Source organism: Enoplosus armatus, chromosome 12 (genome assembly GCF_043641665.1).
Source record: "Enoplosus armatus isolate fEnoArm2 chromosome 12, fEnoArm2.hap1, whole genome shotgun sequence".
Classification (NCBI taxonomy): Eukaryota; Metazoa; Chordata; class Actinopteri; order Centrarchiformes; family Enoplosidae; genus Enoplosus; species Enoplosus armatus.
Genome location: NC_092191.1, coordinates 18,427,177 through 18,450,951, shown reverse-complemented (window position 1 = coordinate 18,450,951; position 23,775 = coordinate 18,427,177). Strand labels below are relative to the sequence as shown.

General features: G+C 44.1%; 1 protein-coding gene across 1 annotated transcript; it reads left to right on the top strand.

Annotated features, from left to right (window-relative positions):
* The first annotated feature begins 844 nt into the window (after positions 1–844).
* On the top strand, positions 845–4,534 carry ttl (tubulin tyrosine ligase). The gene is made up of 7 exons (XM_070916576.1): positions 845–1,059; positions 1,280–1,358; positions 1,485–1,717; positions 1,899–2,034; positions 2,134–2,403; positions 3,316–3,459; positions 3,977–4,534. The coding sequence occupies exons 1-7, from the start codon at positions 891–893 to the stop codon at positions 4,173–4,175; spliced, it is 1,230 nt and encodes a 409-aa protein (XP_070772677.1). The 5' UTR covers positions 845–890; the 3' UTR covers positions 4,176–4,534.
* Positions 4,535–23,775: the final 19,241 nt, after the last annotated feature.

The window sequence follows — 23,775 nt, the reverse complement described above, 5'->3', positions numbered from 1 at the left end:
AGGTCTACGACGCCATCTTGTGGACATATTGCGCTAAACAAATGTAACGAGTTAATGTCGCTTCATCGTGTTGCATTCTGGGAAATGTGGTACCAACGTTGTTGAAATTCAAGTCGGGCACTGGATTCCGACATAAATTATTTTTAAAGAAATTACACTTGTACGTAAATTACCTTCCAAGTTGTGTCCATTCGCTTTTATTATGTATAACAAACAGTTAGATGTCAACTACCCGTGATATCAGTGTCCGCGTAAACTACACTAACCACAACCGTGGAGCTTTTTGTTTATGCTGTCGACAGTGGATGACAGCGGCTGCAGAGCTTCAGAGAATAAAGCGTTCACCGCCGTTGGGAAATGGTCTGCGTTTGTGATATTGTCTAGCTAACTAGCTTGTTAGTTAACATTTCGCACTGTGTATTCTGTCTAAGGTCCTTGTGTTTGAGGAGTGTTGCCGGAAAAGTTTCCCAGATAACTGTTCACAGGGACCGCAGTCCGTCTGCTATAGCTAAACCGGAGACGGGATGTAAATTAATCCAGACGGGACCAGCCCCAGGAGCCGGTAGCAGCAGTCAGTCACACCCTTGTCTGGGTTTACTGAGGGAAGCCTGTCTGCAGAGCAACATTAATTGCTATCCTTCACATGTTATGATGTTTTATATAAATACATGGTAGCCCTAGACTTTTGAATTGGAGCTTCAGAGCAATAGTTAACTGGGAAGTGTGGACTATGACTGACTCATCATTATGGCACGGACAGAGGAGATAACCCTGATCGGTCTGTCTGCTGCAGCGCCAACCAGATAGCCTCATAACTAGCTAGACAGCTAAGTTATTTACACATTCAGTCGCTTCTATTATATACTTCCCCTCGTAGTCAACGTGGCATTATGAATTCCCCGATGTACACCTTTGTCACCCGTGACGACAACAGCACTGTTTATGCAGAAGTTTCCAAAATCCTCCTCTCAACTGGACAATGGAAGAGGCTGAAAAGAGACAATCCCAGATTCAACTTAATGCTTGGTGAACGGAACAGACTGCCCTTCGGACGTCTAGGTAAATGATGTATTTTCTTATTTCATATGATGTTTGTGTGTGTGTGCTATATCTGGTGCACACCCACTCACGATGAGAGAGCTGCTGTGACTGCAGGGCTGCTTGCTCCAGCATCCTGTGGAAAGATAGTGTCTCTCATTTAGATGTGCAGTCACGGCTCTGAGTGCACACACGTGGGTATTTTTATGCTTTTTAAAATGTCTTCACTTTGACTTTACAGGTCATGAACCAGGACTGGTGCAGCTGGTGAATTACTACAGAGGAGCAGACAAGCTTTGCCGAAAAGCCTCCTTGGTCAAGTGTGTATTCGTCTTTTTAAGTTAAAGATACATTTACTTGCCTTTGTGTTACTAATGTACTTTTCTGCAGATAAATTATTCAAGTGGGGGTTACATTAGCTGACCATTTCCCTTTTCTACCATTAGGCTAATAAAGACGAGCCCAGAGCTGTCAGACTCCTGTAACTGGTTCCCAGAATCCTACATCATCTATCCTACTAACCTCAACACCCCCGTTGCTCCAGCTACAAATGGCATTAGCCATCTGAAGAACAATCCCAAGACTGATGAGCGGGAAGTTTTCTTGGCCTCCTATCACTCTAAGAAAGAAAGTGGGGAGGGTACAGTGTGGATAGCCAAGTCTTCTGCTGGAGCTAAAGGTAAAAAATGACATACTCTTTCTGAGCTATTTTGAAAAGTTTTTCTCTGCTCAAGGCAACCACTGTCCCTTGATAAATACCCTTTTCTGTGATCTACTGTTTGCATCGTTTACAGTTTTTAACTGAGGGTGTGGTAGATTGCATCAGTGGCAGCTTAAGATATTTGTTTTTATTGCAACAGGTGCTGGTATTTTAATATCCCATGATGCTAATCAGCTGCTGGAGTACATTGATAATCAGGGACAGGTTCATGTTATTCAGAAGTACTTGGAGAAACCTCTGCTTCTGGAGCCGGGACATCGGAAGTTTGACATCAGGCAAGTGTTTTATGTTTGACACAAACCAACAGAGAATGTGCTAGTCTGTCTTGACTTTGTAACTGAGGCTCATGTGGGGGTATTCTATGCTATTGCTAGGAGCTGGGTGCTAGTGGACCATCAATACAACATCTATTTATACCGGGAGGGTGTGCTGCGGACTTCCTCAGAGCCCTACAACAGCTCCGACCTCCAGGACATGACCAGCCACCTGACCAACCACTGCATCCAGAAGGAGCACTCCCAGAACTACGGACGATACGAGGAGGGGAACGAGATGTTCTTTGATGAGTTCAGGCTGTACCTGCTGAACACTCACAATGTCACCCTGGAGACCACCATATTACCTCAGATCAAGCAGATCATAAAGTAAGTCCTTCTGGTTTTTGATTTTGAATCTCGTCTAATAGATAGCTTTCACATATCACGTTAAAAGCTGAAATACATGTTTTTTTTTAAATTCATACATCAAGCTTATGCTGTGCCCCACCCCAAACACAAAAACTAGCATATTTGTGTGGTTGGAGACATTCTCCAAATGCTGCTACTTAAAAATGCTGAGTTGTCAAGTCAAATCTGTCCTAGTTGACAGTGTAAGTAAATAACATATTCTTGTTCATGTTGGTTGGTTTTAGTCATTTTACAAACAAGACAGATGAGACACCTTTGTTGTACTTTGAGGACGTGGCAAATGTGACAGCCACTGGTTTCAGCTTGTAAATAAGTGAGATCTTTACTGCTCCATGCCATAAAATCATATTATCTTTGTGGAACTTTGATTGCATTGTTGAATAAGTATCAGTAGCGATTAGTTTTCCAGGTGCTTTGGCTTTCACATTCACCCTTTAGGCATATACAGGCAGATGGTGGTCCCCTGACTTTCCTCTAACACCACCATGAGTTTGACATTTGTGATTCATATGTCACATCTCTGTTAGATGGATTGCCATGAAAATTTCAGATGAATTACCAGTGACATTACCACCAGCCTCATATGTACTTTGCGTCGATTGCTATTTAGCAAATATTAGCTAAACTAACACGCTAAGGCCGTGAACATGGTAAACATCAACATGCTAAACAGCAACATGCTAGCATTGTCATTGTGAGTGTGCAGGCATGCCGATGTGAGCGTTTAGCTCAAGCACAGAGCTGTTGGCAGCAGAGGTCAGTGAGGGTCAGATTACTTAATGGCAGAAATGTTCCTAATGAATTGTATCACATGTGATTTGTTATCAACAGCCAGATGATTGGAAATGTTTTTGCTGTCTGCTTTCACAGAAGCTGTCTGACATGTATTGAGCCGGCAATCAGCACCAAGCACCTGTCCTACCAGAGCTTCCAGCTCTTTGGATTTGATTTCATGGTGGACGAGAACTTCAAAGTGTGGCTCATTGAGATCAACGGAGCTCCAGCCTGTGCACAGTCAGTAACATTCAGCTGATCATTCATGTTAAAAATGTTTCTCTCTTAGCAGCCCTTTCAGTTTTACCCTTGGTTTACCACTTTCTTTTCCATCTGGCAATCTTGTACTGTGTCTCCTATTCACATCTATTCCTCCAGTCTACTTTTAGACTTTTTTGGCTTCTGTTTACAATGTAGGGAAAACAAACTTTGAATCTCTTTAATCTAAAAATATCTTTGGTGAAATGCTGGAATATTTGTTGTTTTTCTTCCATGGAGGGAGAAATAGGAAAGCTTTGACAATGTTTTAAAGCTAAACATCTGAATTTAGTTCACTCATGATTTTTTTATTTTTGTAACTTCGACTCTTTTTTCAATGCAAATGTCAAATTCCATGTAAATGCGTTTCCTATGCTAGATATTAAAACGGTCACAGCTAGCTGTGGTTTCCTAGAGACTTTATTTAAACTCATTATGTCAGTAACACAAGTGTGAGGGCACGTTGACACTTCTATTCTATTATCCCTTCCCAAACCAGGAAACTATATCCAGAGCTATGTCAGGGTATCGTGGATGTGGCCGTTTCCAGTGTCTTCACCCTGAACAGCAGCGGTGACTCTTCATCTGCTTCCTCTTCACCTTATTCCTCCTCCCCATCCTCCATGTTCACCACCAACTCCTGCTCCTCTCCCAAACTGAGAGCACCTCTTCACATGGGCCCTTTCACTCGACTGTAAGCACACACAAATATTCTCCTTGTCTCCTTTGTACTAGAAGCTTCTTCATGCTCTGTCCTCACTCCTAAACTCTACCTGAGATGTAGCACATGCCAGCGAGCCGAGCCTTTACTTGTACCTTGCCTGTCGCACCTGGAGGGAATCTTTCTTTCTATGGAAGTCACTGAACTGCAAAAATGACCTCTGCTCTCCTGATTATGCATATTATGAATGTGAGGGTGGTTATGAACTGATCAGCAAATGTTGTGGGAGTTTCTGAATGAGGACAGACGCTCTTCCATCTCAGTTCCACCACCAGTTTCTCCCCAAGTAGATCAATGGAGGTCTGAAGGATGCAGAGACGCTCCAACTGAGACTGTAGTGCCTTACATTTCCAGCCATGCTCCCTTAAAAAGACTGCCAGTTAGCTTGCTCCGTTACTGTGACTTGTACTTGTTCTATAAGCCTTTGCACTGTTGCTCAATAAAGTCAATGCGGTCATGATCAGTCCACAAGAATTAGCATATATTCCAGATTCCTTGATATTTGACATCTTGTTGAATTTATGTAATTTTGAATGCTGTTTTTCTCATCAGACACATTTCTCATTTGTTTTGTTTTTTTATTGCAGCTTGCCTGCAGAGATCTGTACCCATTAGTTTCAGTGAGAAATGCCAACAGTGATCAAAGAAGCTACAGAGATGGATATGTTTAAACTTAAGACTTGTATACTAACCCAATGTGTCTGATGAGCTAAACAACATCGTCAACATTCCTGTTAACTTTACCGTGTGGACACAACATATTATTTGCATTCAGGGCAGCTGGGTGGCATAACTGAACAGGGGGGGGCGTTCTTCATCTGTTAAACCCAGGTTTAAGTCCGTCCCAACAAGTTCTGCTGCAGTGTCCCTGACCTCTGACCTCTGTATGGCAGAGAGGAAAGAGAACTCTCATAAGGGGTATCAATTAAGTATTAGCCTACATGATTCTGTTCTCAACAAAGTCTTTACAAAAGAGTCCAGCTGAAGACACTTTGATGTTTTCTTTGTCATTTGAAGAGAGCATGTTTGTGTGAAAGCATGTAGTAGTATGCATCCTCATCCGAGCCCCCACAGTACCTTTTGCCCCAGTTTGTAAAGAGCTGCCCTAATCTCTGTTTTATTTCTGATGGATGAAAAGCTAGACTGTCATTGTAAAGTGTTGTCAACAAGTGTGTGGATTATGTTTGCGAACTGTTGAAATGAAAGTAGAGTAGATTGTACAGACTGTATTATTGAAAACATTTAAAGACCCCATGAAGTGAAGCCGACACCATAAACATTTGTTTGCATAAGATAACTGAGCTGATGGAGACCAAAAACATGCAACCCTACTTCTTACTTCTTACACTGATCTTGCCAAACATATTGAGTCTAATGTGTTATTACTAAAGACAGCTCAGTTGACGGCCAGCAGCTGCAAGGAAGTCAGTATACAGACGCAGGTCTTCATCTTGTCACTGCCTCTTCTTCAGTTACTGCTGGTGTTCGGTCATGTCATGTCTCACACGCTTTCTACACTCTTGTTTTTTAGTTGCATTTCATGAACAACTGATGTTTTTTTTGTTTCATGGGGTCCTTAAATTATTTTCACTTTTCTTTTGACTAAATCTCTTTGTGAATAGATGAGACCTTAAAGGTGTAACTGTCCAGGATGATTTGTGTTAAATATATTTTATGTTACTGGTTGGACTGTTTGTTAGAAAGGAAGGTTGAGTTTTTAATTTAGTCATGAAACTTTAAATTAGCTCAAACTTTTGTGATGGCTGCACGTTGGGTAGTTGATTCAACTGTTGTGTTTCCAGGGGCTCATTTTAAACACAGAATAAGTCATTTTAGTAGGTATGTCCTTCATAATGTTACCGTCCCTGCTGTTCCTCTCTTTTAATTTCAGTTAAGGTTTTACTTTATTGTGAGTGGAATAAGTTAAGGGACACCATCTTAGCATTTATTTGTGTTTTTATTCGCCGTGTATTTGTGTTTACAAGATGACTCTGGAGAATGAAGGATATGTGAGTGGCTGAAGGTCAGATAGAAGGAAATCGTTACAGAGCAGGTTACACAGACAAAATTCCAAAACCCTTTTTCTTTTAAAGGGTTATTATAAAGATGAATCCCAGTAACTAAGAACATATAATGAATCAATTTCTGTGCTGTATTACAGCCCTGCTGTAGCCGAAATGATGTTTGAAAGTTTGGAAAGATATTCATGTAAGTAGAAAATGGATATTTATGTCATGATTGTGTTGCTGATTTGTGAAGTATCAAAAGCAAACTATCAGTATTTGTTTTTATTAAGGGAAATGTCTTTCCATCAAAGGGAAGGGTGCCTTAGAGGGAATTGCATATTGATAAAAAAGAAGCAATGGACCTCCAGTATTTAAATGCACCTTCATTTGTTTGTATCTAAGTGACTTTGCCTCATCCATTATGAGACCTCTTTTCAATTCAATGATGTCATTTCCTCTTATTCAGAGTTTCTTTGCACATCTGACTCAGTTAATCATGTTTTTCTCACGTGTGTTGATATTTTTCCTGGATTTCCTCATCTTTACCAAAGATACAATTCATGCTGTATTTTCAGTGTAGTTGCTATAATCTGGACATCATCAGCTGGCCAACATGATCCAAAAGCAAATATCATATTCAGAGGGATGTCTGTGCTGTGTTTTTGTCAGGTGATGTTTTATCCGAAATCTTGCATGAACATTTGTCTTTATCAGAAACAATATTACTAGAATAAAAAATATTGCTATTATCAAGCTTCTGTCAGGTGTCTTACATGCTCCATTTGATTGCATTTGTGCAAAATTCGGCTAAACATGACCCAGGCCAACTCTAAAGTAAGTAAGATGTAAACAAATGTATTTCACAAAATGATGGAGTGTTTCTCTGAAAGGTATAGTTCTCAATATGAAGCACCATTAAAAAGACACCTTCCTTCTCTTGTTCTTCTGATTCTGATTCTCTTCCTGACATGTTTTGTCATACTGCGCCCTCAGGTGGTGGAAGACTGCTATGAAACCATGAAGGAGTACAGCTTCCCCAAATAGGGACCATAATTGTCAAAAGGGATTTTACCAGTTGAAGTGTGTCATCAACACGGGGACAGATGAAGACAGGAAGTCCACTTTGCCCCTTTTCTCTCAGATAAATACAATTTATTTAACTAGATCTTTTTCATATTGTATAAAGCGCATGCAGTCACGGTCACATTAACCTGTTGGGGGCTCCGCTTGATGACCTCCACCTCCTGACCTCTCTGCATGTTTATACCTGCTGCCTCCAAGTTGCCATCAAGTACAGTGGAATATACATGGTAGCTTCATCATTTGTCCTCACACTCGCTCACAGCTGAGCAATGTGGAAATGTGGATAAAACACATTTTCCCACATGTGATACATTTAAATGATTGATTATTAAGGAAAAATATAATATTTCTAACACTGTTAAAACTGTGCGACCACACCAACAGATGATAAACCATTGTAAAAACTGCAAATGCAGATCTTATACCTTTTCTCCAACACTTTCTGTGTCATGAGGTCTTTAATGTTGAAAATATAGTGTTAACAGTAGAGAAACTTGCATTCAGATACAGACAAATTGATTGTTATTATTATTTTTTTAATTTTTTTTAAGTATTTGGAATAAAGGGAAGGAAAGGTTATGGTTTAGGTAAATTTGAGGGAAATTGAAAGAGTTATTGCTCAAAGGTTACATACAATGTGAGGCTTTACAGGCCCTCTGAGACATTATATGTCCAGCCCACGCTCTCTAAGAAGACAAGGCAAAACTCCCCAAAAGGGAAGAAACCTTGGAAGAGGCAATTCAAAGAGAGATCTCCTCTCCACAGATGGCTGGAATGGGAAAATAGGGGATAGGTAGAAAGAGTAGGGGGGTAGAGAGAGAAAGGGGTAGAAAGAGTAGGGGGGTAGAGAGAGAGAGGGGTAGAAAGAGTAGGGGGTAGAGAGAGAAAGGGGTAGAAAGAGTAGGGGGGTAGAGAGAGAGAGGGGTAGAAAGAGTAGGGGGTAGAGAGAGAAAGGGGTAGAAAGAGTAGGGGGGTAGAGAGAGAAAGGGGTAGAAAGAGTAGGGGGGTAAAGAGAGAGAGAGAGAGGGGTAGAAAGAGTAGGGGGGTAGAGAGAGAAAGGGGTAGAAAGAGTTGGGGGGTAGAGAGAGAGAGGGGTAGAAAGAGTTGGGGGGTAGAGAGAGAGAGGGGTAGAGAGAGTTAGGTAATCAGGGACAGGTAGACAGAGTTCGGGGGTAGAGAGAGTGAGGGGTAGACAGAGTTGGGGGGTAGAGAGAGTGAGGGGTATGGAGTCGGGTGGGTGTTAGCTTGTAGGATGAGTAGGACGGCAGGTTCTCCTCCAGTTCACTTGAATAACTGGAGGAATCTTTTCCTCAGAGAGGGTTTTTTAGGTTTTTTGTCGACCCTATTCAGCTGTTGTTCGAGGTCAACAATCCTGTCCGCCATCCCTTCCCATCTCGTGTCCAGAGCTTTCTTCTCCTGCAGGGTGTGGTGGATGTCGCTGAGGGACTGGAGGAGACAGGATCTCTCCTCCTGCCACTGCAGCTGTTGTCTGTCCAGCTCACTCTGTGTCAGGGTCAGTGCAGCCTTGAGTTTGTTGTTGTCCTCAGTCTGCTGGGCCAGGCACGCGTCTAATTCTTTCTGGATCTCCTTTTGCCCCTGAAGATCTTTCTCCATCTGAGTCAGCTTCTGGAGAGCCTCAGCTTCAGTGTTCTTCTTGTCTAAAAGCTGAAGCTCCAGGTCTGTGATCTTGCTCACCCTCTCCAGCATAGCCTCTTCATAGAGAGCATTGCTTGTTTGGAGCGTTGTCTTTAACTGCTCCACCTCAGCAGCTAAAGCCTCATTCTCTCTCCTGAGCTTTGTGGTCTGCTCTGTTCTTCTGTCTCTGAGCTGCTGAAGCTCGAGCTCAGAGACGTAAATCGTGGCCTGCCGGGGGGAAGCCTCTACACCGTCACAGGCCTTGGCTGGTGTTTCCTTTAACTGCTCCACCAGAGCTGCTAAAGCCTCGTTCTCCCCCTTGAGTCCGGTGGTCTGTTCAGTCTCTCTGTTCTCGAGCTGCTGAAGCTGGAGATCAGGGACGTGAATCGTTGCCTGCCGGGGCGAAGTCTCAACCCCATCACAGGCCTTGACCCTGGCGGCCTGCTGTGGTTTGGCAGGTGCACGCTGAGGGGTGTGGTGGCGTGGTGCTGTCCAAAGCCCTTTCTGTTTGGCAGGTCCCCGTTTAAAGACGCTGTCCTCTGCGGCACCTGAATGTCCTCTCAGAGGAGTACGGTACGGAGGTGGTGGTGTCCAAAGGTTTGTCCTGTGGACAGGGCCCCTTGTCAGTTCAACGGCAGCAGCCTGCTGTGGAGCCTCTTTGGGCGCAGGAGCGTGCTGTGGTTTATCCTCAGGTTTCCTTTGGAGGATGTGAATGTTGGGCACTGTCTCTGACTGAGTGCCCTGACGGGCTGGGGCCTTGACAGACTGCCGATGTTTAGCAGTCTGTGGAAGATATGTATGTCGAGACATAGCTATCTGGTTCTGCCTGCCGAGAGCGGAAATCCTTTCGTTCCAGGAACCAAAGTTGATTGACATCTCCTCTGTTGGCTGGATAAAGTTTTTCTTCTCCTTGTTCTTGCCTTTTTTTCTCAGTTTGTCTTTGATTTCCTCCATCGAGAAAACTTGATGCTTTCTGTTCGCTCTGTCGATCTCTGTGTGTTTGTATTTGTGAGCGCTCTGACTGAGCCTTGTAGGAGTCTTACAGACTGAAGATTCTAGAATGTGTCGGTATCACAGGAATAGAATGCAAGGTTTGTCCTTTGATGCTTTTTGTTTATTTTCAAATGTTTACCATGGCAACCACGTGCTTCAGTATGCTCTGAGAATCAATGCACAGAGACTCAAAACCTATTAGAGGTATTTCATTGAATCTTTTTATTTGCACACACATGAGATAAAATCCAGATAATAAAAAAATAAGAAGCCACAGCTTATACAACGGACATGGTGGAGCAGTGAAGAGTGAAGAGTATATAAGTGAAGTCCATTTACCTTTTACCTCCCCTCACCTAAAGGAGAAAAACAAACAATAAAAAATCTATGCTGACATAATTTCATAAAATACAATTTAAAAAATAACAAGCACACAAAACGAGCCAAAAAAACAAACCAATCAGCCGACAACAATCCAATAAAAACAGAAAGATACATGAAATACATACACTCACCAAACATAAATTTATATATGTGTATAATATTAAATAAGAAATAAAAAGGGTCCTAAAACATATCCTTGTGGAGCAGCACGTTATTTGAACTGTGTTTGAAGCACAACCATTTATCAGAGAGCCTTTTGTTGAGATCACCTACATCCTCCTGTGAGAATTGTAAACTGATCTTAATATCCTGCACATCCTTCATGATATTGTCCCTCCTTTGGTTAGTAGAGTCCATAAATCACTGAACAAACATCTTGAAGTTTCTTTCCCGTTGCTCAGTCAAGTCTTTGAAAACTGAAAAGTCTCATGGATCATAGACAGTGTATCCTCCTCCTGGTTGGCTTTTTTCGGCCCCAAGGTGACAAAAGTAAAGCAGCAAAAACTTACAAGCTGATGCACTTGAACATGTCAGGAGAGAGAATCCACAAGCAATCACATCAATGTGAATGTTATCCACAACTAGACAGTAAATCTGATCAGTTGTCAGTCAAAGCAGAGTCATTAGTTTCGAGTATGTGCAGAAAATACAGCAGTATATTTTTCTTAGTTCAGGCGGCTTGTTGAGGCTCCATAATGCACATTGTCACAGTATTATACTGCAATATATTGTGCCACGTTATGTTGTTAGTATCAGAGTACAATGTATAAAGGTAGTCACGTGTTTAGGTCTTACTGATGTAAACAAACCTTGTACAGCTACATGAATGACTGAGATTTAGTGTTGTCTGCAGCACTGGCCCAGCTGCTGTACAGAGCTGTCATGAACTCTGGGAGTGATAGTAGACTCCACTGCTGTGTTTTGACTTTTGCTGGTGGAGTTATATTTTACTGAGCACACAGCTTTTTAAAGACACGTGATGAAAAGATAATTCTCTGTATTGAAATAAGGTTTGTTGAAGTTAAAAAAGAAAAGAGTGCTTTGTACTATAAAGTAATAAAATGTATTCAGCATATCAAATAAATCTGATATCCATATCTGATATTAGCGTTTTCACAAGTACGAAAAAACTGTGTGTGATGAAACATGTAACCTGACAGTTATTAAACTCTTAAAAAACGTGGTCTAGAAAGACAGAAAACATGAGGAGGTAGAGAGAAGAGACGAGGGCATGAGCAGTAGGCAGTAAAATCTAAAAAATAGGACCACTGAGGATCACACAAAGGGGGGGGGGGGGCAAGGACTGAACATCACACACAGCAGGGGGAGCCATTTACTGAACATCACGCACAGCAGGCGAGGCCGACCACTGACGATAACATCAGGGAAGGCCCGAGGACACCGGCGGTTGTGGTCGGCCACCGATGCCAACATCAACTGAGGGCTGTTATGCGAGTATCAGCAACAGGTCATAAATTCTAAATTGTACAGTACTGGTGCTCCCATTCAAGAGTAGAAAGTAGCAAAAATTTAGAACTAAAAGTATGTACAAAATATAAAAATAAGAAATATTTGAAAAATTGTCCAAGATGACCTGCAGCTTGGACAGCATCCTCCTCTCTGACACCACCGTCAGAGAGTCCAGCTCCACCCCAACAACGTCACTGGCCTTGCGGATCAGTTTATTGAGTCTGTTGGAGTCCGCCACCCTCAGCCTGCTGCCCCAGCATGCAACTGCATAGAGGATAGCACTGGTCACCACAGACTCATAAAACATCCTCAGCATAGTCCGGCAGATGTTAAAGGACCTCAGCCGCCTCAGAAAATAGAGACGGCTCTGGCCCTTCCTGTAGAGGGCATTAGTGTTCACCACCCAGTCCAGTTTATTGTCAATGTGGACTCCCAGGTACTTGTAATCCTCTATCACAGGGGTGCACACACTTTTTCAGCATGCGAGCTACTTATAAAATGACCAAGTCAAAATGATCTACCTACTATAAAAAAGCAAAACATATATTTATTTATAAATATATTGAGTATTCTTTGTATGTACAATGTATGTTGGTGTACCTTGCATAACTGCATGAACCCATATTGCACAATATAACTCTGCACATTTTTTGTCATTACCTTACTGACAATGACTTCCGCTGAATGGAATCAGCCAGGGATGCATAGTCCGGACAGTAGCTGCTGATAGCCAGCCTCGAGCTCACTTCCAAATGATCATCAGTCAAGGTGGAACGGTATTTGGACTTAATAATCTTCATGTGGGAAAAGGCTGACTCGCATAAATAAGTGGAGCCAAATAATGCAGTCAAGGAAGTAGCACATTTCCTCATGTTGGGGTACTTTTCCTCTGTGAGTAAGTTCCAGAACTGCCAGAACTCGGTAGCTTGCTAGAGTTTTGCCGTCCTTGGCGCACTTCTACGCGCATGCGTGGTGACCCATGTGTCAGAGAAGATCAGATGTCAGACTGGCTGCCCTGTAGGTCAATCAAGTGACACATTTCATAGTGAGGATGGATGATAGGCTGACGTCTATTTTTTTAATGCCATGCGATCTACCCACGCTACCTTTCCGATTGACCGGTAGATCGCGATCGACGTATTGGGCACCCCTGCTCTACAGTGTCCACACTGACCCCCTGGATGGAAACAGGGGTCATCGGCGCCTTGGTCCTCCTCAGATCCACAGTCAGCTCCTTTGTCTTTGTCACGTTGAGCTGCAGGTGGTTCTGCTCGCACCATGTGACAAAGTAGTCCACAGCAGCCCTGTACTCCTCCTCATCACCCTTACTGATACATCCAACTATTGCTGAGTCATCAGAAAACTTCTGAAGGTGGCAGGTCTCTGTGCAGTAGCTGAAGTCCGTGGTGTAGACGGTGAAGAGGAAGGGAGAGAGGACAGTCCCCTGCGGGGCCCCGGTGTTGCTGACCACTCTGTCTGACACACAGTGTTGTAAGCGCACATACTGTGGTCTGCCAGTCAGGTAGTTGACAATCCAGGACACGAGGGGGGCGTCCACCTGCAGCTCCGTCAGCTTCTCACCCAGTAGAGCCGGACGGATGGTGTTGAACGCACTGGAGAAGTCAAAAAACATGACTCTCACAGTGCTCGCCGGCTTATCCAGGTGGGCGTAGACGCGGTTGAGCAGGTAGATGATGGCATCCTCCACTACAAGTCGGGGCTGAATTGAAGGGGGTCCAAGTGTGGCTTGACCAAGGGCCGGAGCTGCTCCAGGACTCTCCAGGATCATGATGTGGGAGGTCAGTGCCACGGGTCTGTAGTCCTTGGAGCCGCTGGGACGCGGCGTCTTCGGCACAGGAACGAGGCAGGACGTCTTCCACAGCACGGGACCCTCTGAAGACTCAGGCTCATGAAGTTGGGTATAACATGTTTAGTTAGTCAGGTTCCGGGACTGGCTCGGGTTTTATCTCTGTTAAAGAATAAAACTCTATTGCATCAAACTTTGATCGTCTCCGGTGAATTTTTTTGAACCTGTTTGTGACTCCAAGAGATACGAAAACCTACAGAAGAAAAAGTGCTGAAGGAGAGATCCAGACTTTAACACTGACCCTGAAGAGGACTTTTTATCTTCGACAGGTTTTATCAGTGAGGGACTTCAGCACTGCAGCTGCAGGTTTTATTTTCGTCACTAGATGCCGCCTGAGGGCGCTCCCTGATGGCGTCACGTTTGTAAAACCCCAAAACCTCTATGAATGAAGAGCTCTCTCGCCGGGTGCGGTGGCGCGCGCCTGTAATCCAAGCTACCGGGAGGCTGAGGCTGGCGGACCGTTTGAGCTCAGGAGCTCTGAGCTGCAGCGGACTATGCCGATCGGGTGTCCGCACTAAGTTCGGTATCGATATGGTGCTCCTGGGGGAGCCCGGGACCACCAGGTCGTCTAAGGAGGGGTGCACCGGCCCAGGTCGGAAACGGAGCAGGTCAAAGCCCCCGTGCCGCTCAGTAGTGGGGTCGCGCCTGTGAATAGACGCTGTAGTGCAGCCTGAGTAATACAGCGGGACCCAGTCTTTTGACACTCTTCCTACTGTTCAACCAACAGCTGTGACAACACACACGGTCAACAACAACGTCTTTATGAGTTACAACTGCTTCTTCATCTTCTTGTTTCCATGAAAACCTGCAGAAAGCAGCTGCGTTTCTTTGTCCTACAGCGCCTCCACCTGGAGGAGAGGAGTAATGACTTTCAATCGCAGCAGTCAGTGCAACACACACACACACACATCAGGACTGCAGACATTTAACACTGTCTTTCTGTCAGGTTGTAAGGTTGTTGTGGTCCACTAAAATAATTCATCATGTCAGATATGCATGATTTTACCAGGTGAAGTGTCATTAACACGAGGACAGATGGAGACAGGAAGTCCACTTTGCTCCTTTTCTCTCAGATAAATACAATTTATTTAACTAGATCTTTTTCATATTGTATAAAGCACATGCAGTCACGGTCACATTAACCTGTTGGGGGCTCCGCTTGATGACCTCCACCTCCTGACCTCTCTGCATGTTTATACCTGCTGCCTCCAAGTTCCCATCAAGTACAGTGGAATATACATGGTAGCTTCATCATTTGTCCTCACACTCGCTCACAGCTGAGCAATGTGGAAATGTGGATAAAACACATGTCGAGCACATGTTTCAATATGCTCTGAGAATCAATTCACAGAGAATTAAATCCTTTTAGAGTTATTTTATTTAATTGTTTTATTTGCACACAAATGAGTCTGCAATATGTCTCCAAATAATGAAAAAATAAGACATTTGTCAAGAGAGGATAAGAAGCCACAGACCTCCCTTCCCTTAAGGAAGAAAAACAAACAATAAAATAAAAACTATGCTAATTTTAGATAATACAACAAAAACAAACAATAACAAGAAGCACACAAAATGAGCCCAAAAACCACCAACAACAACTAACCAATCTATAGACAACAATCCAATGAAAACAGAAAAATACATGAAAAATGACAGCCAGTGAAGACTTTGTGGTATGTGATCATGGTCACAGGTCACCACATCACCCTATGCTCCCATGCTGGTGGTTGAGCAGGTTATTAAAGGCCTGCATGATGGCCGTATTAGATCGAACAGACATGTTTACACTAACAGTACCCACACATTAGATGATTTTCTCCTGAAAGGAAACAGCAAGTAACTGATATTACACCCGTCAATCAAAACAAAGTCACTTGTTTGATCATTAACATGACTCCATTTAAAGTCTTATCAAGTACTTAGAGGACATTTGCAAGTGAACATCAGGCCAAACTGTTTGTCAGGAGGCGACATCAGGACTGCAAACATCTAACACTGTCTTTCTGTCAGGTTGTAAGGTTGTTGTGGTCCACTAACATAATTCATCATGTCAGATATGCATGATTTTACCAGGTGAAGTGTCATTAACACGAGGACAGATGGAGACAGGAAGTCCACTTTGCTCCTTTTCTCTCAGATAAATACAATTTATTTAACTAGATCTTTTTCATATTGTATAAAGCACATGCAGTCACGGTCACATTAACCTGTTGGGGGCTCCGCTTGATGACCTCCACCTCCTGACCTCTCTGCATGTTTATACCTGCTGCCTCCAAGTTCCCATCAAGTACAGTGGAATATACATGGTAGCTTCATCATTTGTCCTCACACTCGCTCACAGCTGAGCAATGTGGAAATGTGGATAAAACACATTTTCCCACATGTGATACTGTGAGGAAGCACCAACTCCCTCACCAACTATTTGCTAAACCCCCTCTTTGGTTAAAGGTGGAAAGAATTCTCATACAATTTTCTTTCTCTTCTTTATTTAATTTATGGCTTCAACATTCATTTAGAAATACAAACAATTGAACTCAGTATTAAAATCTCAATCATTAAGATTTTTCTTAAGAATATATTAAGGCATGCTGGCAAAGCCATAACCTGTTTGAGTCCTTTGTGGAGGCCATCTTGTGCTGGTGCTTAAAGAGGAAGCACGCCTCAACTATAGCCCTTTTATGTGGTGTATGAAGTGGGCGGGTTCTCCAATTTAATTGGTCAAAGGATGTGTGATAAATGACCTTTGAACTGGCAAGGCAGGCCTCATACTATAAATGTGAGTGCAATGAGAGAGAGAGGGACTGGTTGAGGAAGAGCAGCACCAGAATTGTTTGAGCAGTGAATGAGTAAGAAGTGTTTTTCTTTCTAACTCTGTTTTGTGTCATTTTTGGGGTTTTTTGGAGACTGAGAATAAAAGTCTACCTAATTTTTTCAGCATAACTCCCTGCCTGTGTGATGTTTTTTTGTCCTCCATGAGTCTCACCATGCTTCCCTGCACCTCACCTTGCAACAATTGGTGTCAGAAGTGGGATATGATACGCCTGTGAAGAGTTGGTGTCGGAATACTGGCTAAATGAGAGGTGTAGGACGTGGAAGAGGTCGTTTGCCAAGAAAAACCACCATGGCAGAAATGGAGGAAAGAGACGCTGAAAGTATAGTGGAGTTTGAGCCACCACCTGAGGGAGCCAAGGTGAAGAAGAGCCGATGGTAAGGCCAAAAGTGGTTACAGACTGTGTGGCAAGTCCAGAACCCTCTGCACCAGATTTATTTGAAGAAATGAGAGTTTATGCGCCGGTCTAAACAAGCTGAAGCTGTACTTTTTGAAGAGATTAAACAGCTCAGAAGGGATATGGGACCAAAGTTAAGGCAGAACTGGACATCCGAAGAACTTTATCAACCTGTCTCCTCATCTCATCAGCTGCCAGCACAGCATCAACAGTATGCTGCTCCACCAACCCGGATTGCGGGGCCCCGTGTTGGTGAACCCAGAATACCTGACTTCAAAGAAGGTGAAGATCCAGAGAGCTTCTTTGTTCGGTTTGAGCGGATAGCCAGAACATGGGGGTGGCAGCCAGTGGAGTGGGCAGCCAGAGTGGTCACCTTGAGGCCTATGCTGGAATGGATGAGGAACAGTCAGAATCCTATGAGGCTATTAAAGCGGCAGTATTGATGAAGTTCAATGTTACAGAAGAGACGTGCAGACAACGCTTCCGGACCACTATGGTGCCGATGGGAGAGACTGTCCGAGAAAACTACAACCGGATAAAGGGACTTTACAAACGATGGATGCGACCTGACAGCCGCACTAAGGAGCAGATTGGAGAAACCATCATCTTGGAACAATATCTTCGTGTGCTCTCTCCAGACATCCGCACCTGGGTAAAGGAGCACAATCCCCAGACAGGAGTGGAAGCAGCGGACTTGGCAGAACGCTATGCAGCCGCCCACCGGGACCCTTTGAAGAAACAGGTGACTGCTGGGAAGCCAAGGTTTGGGGAGGGCAAACCTTACAGTTTGCCTGCGATGGACAGTAAGGACATGGGGGGTGGTAAGAAACCTGTATATTCAAACCTAAAACCCAATTTTGTGTGTTACTACTGTCAGCAGCCTGGTGGCAAAGCTTCCTTATGTCCTTTAAGAAAATCAAAGTCAGTTGAGTTGTGTTCTGTGCCTCGTGCAGAAAGTGATGACCATGATGATGTTAATGATAATGGATTAAGTCCACACAAACATGTAGTGGATGTCACAGTTAATGGTCATGTGGCAAAGGCTCTGGCTGACACTGGTAGTTCACAAACATTGGTAAAGTCCAGCTTACTCAGCAATGCACTAACTAACTTTGATCGAAGTGTAAATATCACATGTGTACATGGATGTAAGAAAGATTACCCAACTGCAGATATTATCACTGAGGTTGAAGGGCAAGCCTTTATGTTAACTGTTGGAGTGCTAGATAACCTAGCCTATGATGTAATCCTTGGAGAAGATTTGCCCACCCTTGATAATTTGGTCCAGCAAAACTCTGTAGCATACTCTTGTGCTGTAGTTACCCGCTCTGTGACCAAGGGGTTAGAACCCCTACCAGATGTACATGACAGTTTGTTTGAAGGGGAAAATAAGGTTAAGAAAACCAAACGGCATCGCCGTCAGGAGAAAAACAGAAATCATGATAAAGCTAAAAGCCCTGAACCTACTCTCCCTGTGTCCTCCCTCATTGAACCCCAATGGCAAATCCCTGAAAATTTCAGACAGAGTCAGGAGAATGATTTATCTCTAAAACCTCTCTTTGCGAAAGCGTGTGAAATTGATGGGGTCCATGAAGCAGGCACAGTGGGGCTGAAAAGAGCAATTGGGGATCCCTTCATCATAAAAGACAACCTTTTGTATTTGGCAGACATTGAGAAACCTAGGCTTGTTATTCCAAAAGAGTATTGTCAAGTAATCCTGCATTTGGGTCATACTGTTCCGTGGGCTGGGCATCTAGGACAGGCTAAGACCTATAACCGCATTGCTCAGCGCTTCTATTGGCCAGGATTATACACAGAAGTACTGGAATATTGTAAAACATGCCATGACTGTCAGGTTGTAGCTCATACCAAAGTTTCAGACCGAGGCCAATTACAACCATTGCCTATCATGAGTGTGCCTTATGAGAGAATAGCTATGGATATCATTGGTCCTCTGCCAAAAAGTAGCAATGGACACAAATTTGCCCTGGTCATATGTGACTACGCAACCAGATACCCAGATGTCTATCCACTACGCTCTATTCAGGTCAAACATATAGTTCGGTGTTTAGTGGAGTTATTCTCTAGAGTTGGCATCCCTAAAGAGATCTTGACAGATCAAGGTACAAGCTTTATGTCACACCTGATGAAGTCACTGTATTCTGAACTTGGTGTAAAAGGGATAAGAACAACACCATACCACCCAGAAACAGATGGTCTTGTTGAAAGATTTAATGGCACACTGAAACAAATGTTGGAAAAGAACACCTGCAGGATGCTCAACATAAACAAAAGGTATGGTACGACAAGCATGCTCGTGAAAGAGAACTGAAAGCTGGCCAGAAAGTGTTGGTACTACTTCCTACTGGGCCAAGCAAGTTACTAGCTAGTTAAAAGAATACCATCAAAGACATGACCAGGAACCAGGAGGTGAGCATGTTCTGATGATCCAGGATGTTCAGCCTGAAGAGGATGATGCAGTGGAGGCTGAAGAAGCTGACATGGTCCCCTTCAGAGAGAAGTGTAAACCACAGCCCCCTCCAGAGCACCTGAGTGTGGACCAGTGGTATCAACTGGGTGAGCTGAAACAATCTTTCCCATCCTTGTTCTCAGAGAGACCTGGCCGAACTGATGTGATAAACCATAAAATTGTTCTGAAAGACACCAAACCTGTTCGCCTGAAGCCTTACCGGATTCCAGAACGAATGGTGGAACCACTGAGGAAGGAGGTCCAGATGATGTTGGACATGGGTGTCATTGAACCGTCAAGAAGTGAGTGGTCAAATCCTATAGTGCTGGTTCCTAAGAAAAACTCTGCTCAACCTCGGTTCTGCCCTGACATGAGGAAATTGAATAGCATATCATGTTTTGATTCTTATCCCATGCCACGCATTGATGAGCTGTTGGAGAGATTGGGAAAAGCCAAGTATATTACAGCCTTGGACCTTTGTAAAGGTTACTGGCAAGTGCCCCTCGACCCAGGTTGCAAAGAATACACGGCTTTCCAGATTCCAGGAATGGGTTTGTTCCATTACACTTTGTTACCTTTTGGTCTTCATGGAGCGCCTGCAACCTTTCAAAGATTAATGGACATTGGTCTTAATGATTGTTCAAGGTTTGCAGCTGCCTATCTTGATGATGTTGTAATCTACAGTGAGTCCTGGGAAGAACACATGCAGCATCTCAAAGTTGTCCTGGGCAAGATACAGGATGCTGGACTGACCCTGAATGCAAACAAGTGTTCTTGGGCTCAAGAGGAGGTGAAATACCTTGGATACCTGGTTGGCCGAGGGCAAATAAGGCCACAAATAGAAAAGATAAAGGCCATACAGATGATTCCCAGACCCCTGACCAAGAAGCAAGTGAGATCTTTTCTAGGGCTGGTGGGGTGGTACAGGAGATTTGTTCCCCATTTTGCTACGGTGGCGGCACCACTCACCGAACTAACAAAAAAATCAGCCACTAAAGTGATTTGGAATGATGAATGTGAACATGCTTTCCAGATGTTAAAGAGGCAGATCTGTCAAGCCCCTGTATTGCAGAGCCCTGACTTCACAAAACCATTCCTGGTGCAGGTTGATGCCTCTGGTGTTGGACTAGGAGCCGTGCTGGCCCAGGGAGAGCCTGGCGAGGAGAAGCCTGTCCTATTCCTGAGTAAGAAACTGTTTGACCGGGAGAAAAAGTACTCTACTGTGGAAAAAGAGGGACTGGCTATAAAGTGGGCTATTGATTCATTGAAGTATTATCTTTTGGGAAGACAGTTTGTGTTGCAGACTGACCACAGGCCTTTGATGTGGATGCACTCAAAGCAGCATCAGAATGCAAGGATCCTGCGTTAGTGCCTAGCCCTCCAGCCATACCAGTTCACCATACAGCATTGTCCTGGTAAGAAAAACCTCATCGCTGACTATCTTTCCCGTTTGCCGGACCTGTGTAAGCCAGAGGGGGAGGAGGTGTGAAATGTGAGGAAGCACCAACTCCCCCACCAACTATTTGCTAAACCCCCTCTTTGGTTAAAGGTGGAAAGAATTCTCATACAATTTTCTTTCTCTTCTTTATTTAATTTATGGCTTCAACATTCATTTAGAAATACAAACAATTGAACTCAGTATTAAAATCTCAATCATTAAGATTTTTCTTAAGAATATATTAAGGCATGCTGGCAAAGCCATAACCTGTTTGAGTCCTTTGTGGAGGCCATCTTGTGCTGGTGCTTAAAGAGGAAGCACACCTCAACTATAGCCCTTTTATGTGGTGTGAATGTAAGTGGGCGGGTTCTCCAATTTAATTGGTCAAAGGATGTGTGATAAATGACAGTGCTGACCTGATAGGCCAGTTTGAACTGGCAAGGCAGGCCTCATACTATAAATGTGAGTGCAATGAGAGAGAGAGGGACTGGTTGAGGAAGAGCAGCACCAGAATTGTTTGAGCAGTGAATGAGTAAGAAGTGTTTTTCTTTCTAACTCTGTTTTGTGTCATTTTTGGGGTTTTTTGGAGACTGAGAATAAAAGTCTACCTAATTTTTTCAGCATAACTCCCTGCCTGTGTGACGTTTTTTTGTCCTCCATGAGTCTCACCATGCTTCCCTGCACCTCACCTTGCAACAGATACATTTAAATAATTGATTATTAAGGAAAAATATAATATTTCTAACACTGTTTAAACTGTGCGACCACACCAACAGATGAAAAACCATTGTAAAAACTGTAAATACAGATCTTATACCTTTTCTCCAACACTTTGTGTCATGAGGTCTTTAATGTTGAAAATATAGTGTTAACAGTAGAGAAACTTGCATTCAGATACAGACACAATTATATTAATTATTATTATTTATTTATTTTTTTAAGTATTTGGAATAAAGGAAAGGTTGTGGTTTAGGTAAATTTGAGGGAAATTGAAAGAGTTATTGCTCAAAGGCTACATACAATGTGAGGCTTTACAGGCCCTCTGAGACATTATATGTCCAGCCCACGCTCTCTAAGAAGACAAGGCAAAACTCCCCAAAAGGGAAGAAACCTTGGAAGAGGCAATTCAAAGAGAGATCTCCTCTCCACAGATGGCTGGAATGGGAAAATAGGGGATAGGTAGAAAGAGTAGGGGGGTAGAGAGAGAGAGGGGTAGAAAGAGTAGGGGGGTAGAGAGAGTTAGGGGTAGAAAGAGTTGGGGGGTAGAGAGAGAGAGAGGGGTAGAAAGAGTAGGGGGTAGAGAGAGAGAGGGGTAGAAAGAGTTGGGGGGTAGAGAGAGTGAGGGGTAGAAAGAGTTGGGGGGTAGACAGAGTTGGGGGGTAGAGAGAGAGAGGGGTAGAAAGAGTTGGGGGGTAGAGAGAGAGAGGTAATCAGGGACAGGTAGACAGAGTTGGGGGGTAGAGAGAGTGAGGGGTATGGAGTTGGGTGGGTGTTAGCTTGTAGGATGAGTAGGACGGCAGGTTCTCCTCCAGTTCACTTGAATAACTGGAGGAATCTTTTCCTCAGAGAGGGTCTTTTAGGTTTTTTGTCGACCCTATTCAGCTGTTGTTCGAGGTCAACAATCCTGTCCGCCATCCCTTCCCATCTCGTGTCCAGAGCTTTCTTCTCCTGCAGGGTGTGGTGGATGTCGCTGAGGGACTGGAGGAGACAGGATCTCTCCTCCTGCCACTGCAGCTGTTGTCTGTCCAGCTCACTCTGTGTCAGGGTCAGTGCAGCCTTGAGTTTGTTGTTGTCCTCAGTCTGCTGGGCCAGGCACGCGTCTAATTCTTTCTGGATCTCCTTTTGCCCCTGAAGATCTTTCTCCATCTGAGTCAGCTTCTGGAGAGCCTCAGCTTCAGTGTTCTTCTTGTCTAAAAGCTGAAGCTCCAGGTCTGTGATCTTGCTCACCCTCTCCAGCATAGCCTCTTCATAGAGAGCATTGCTTGTTTGGAGCGTTGTCTTTAACTGCTCCACCTCAGCAGCTAAAGCCTCATTCTCTCTCCTGAGCTTTGTGGTCTGCTCTGTTCTTCTGTCTCTGAGCTGCTGAAGCTCGAGCTCAGAGACGTAAATCGTGGCCTGCCGGGGGGAAGCCTCTACACCGTCACAGGCCTTGGCTGGTGTTTCCTTTAACTGCTCCACCAGAGCTGCTAAAGCCTCGTTCTCCCTCTTGAGTCCGGTGGTCTGTTCAGTCTCTCTGTTCCCGAGCTGCTGAAGCTGGAGATCAGGAACGTGAATCGTTGCCTGCTGGGGCGAAGTCTCTACCCCATCACAGGCCTTGACCCTGGTGGCCTGCTGTGGTTTGGCAGGTGCACGCTGAGGGGTGTGGTGGCGTGGTGCTGTCCAAAGCCCTTTCTGTTTGGCAGGTCCCCGTTTAAAGACACTGTCCTCTGCGGCACCTGAATGTCCTCTCAGAGGAGTACGGTACGGAGGTGGTGGTGTCCAAAGGTTTTTCCTGTGGACAGGGCCCCTTGTCAGTTCAACGGCAGCAGCCTGCTGTGGAGCCTCTTTGGGCGCAGGAGCGTGCTGTGGTTTATCCTCAGGTTTCCTTTGGAGGATGTGAATGTTGGGCACTGTCTCTGACTGAGTGCCCTGACGGGCTGGGGCCTTGACAGACTGCCGATGTTTAGCAGTCTGTGGAAGATATGTATGTCGAGACATAGCTATCTGGTTCTGCCTGCGGAGAGCGGAAATCCTTTCGTTCCAGGAACCAAAGTTGACTGACATCTCCTCTGTTGGCTGGACAAAGTTTTTCTTCTCCTTGTTCTTGCCTTTTTTTCTCAGTTTGTCTTTGATTTCCTCCATCGAGAAAACTTGATGCTTTCTGTTCGCTCTGTCGATCTGTGTGTGTTTGTATTTGTGAGCGCTCTGACTGAGCCTTGTAGGAGTCTTACAGACTGAAGATTCTAGAATGTGTCGGTATCACAGGAATAGAATGCAAGGTTTGTCCTTTGATGCTTTTTGTTTA

Coding starts and splice junctions, on each gene's coding strand:
- ttl (XM_070916576.1), top strand. CDS start 891: ATGAATTCCCCGATGTACACCTTTGTCACCCGTGACGACAACAGCACT. Junction 1,060..1,279: donor ACTGCCCTTCGGACGTCTAG/GTAAATGATGTA, acceptor TTGACTTTACAG/GTCATGAACCAGGACTGGTG. Junction 1,718..1,898: donor GTCTTCTGCTGGAGCTAAAG/GTAAAAAATGAC, acceptor TTATTGCAACAG/GTGCTGGTATTTTAATATCC.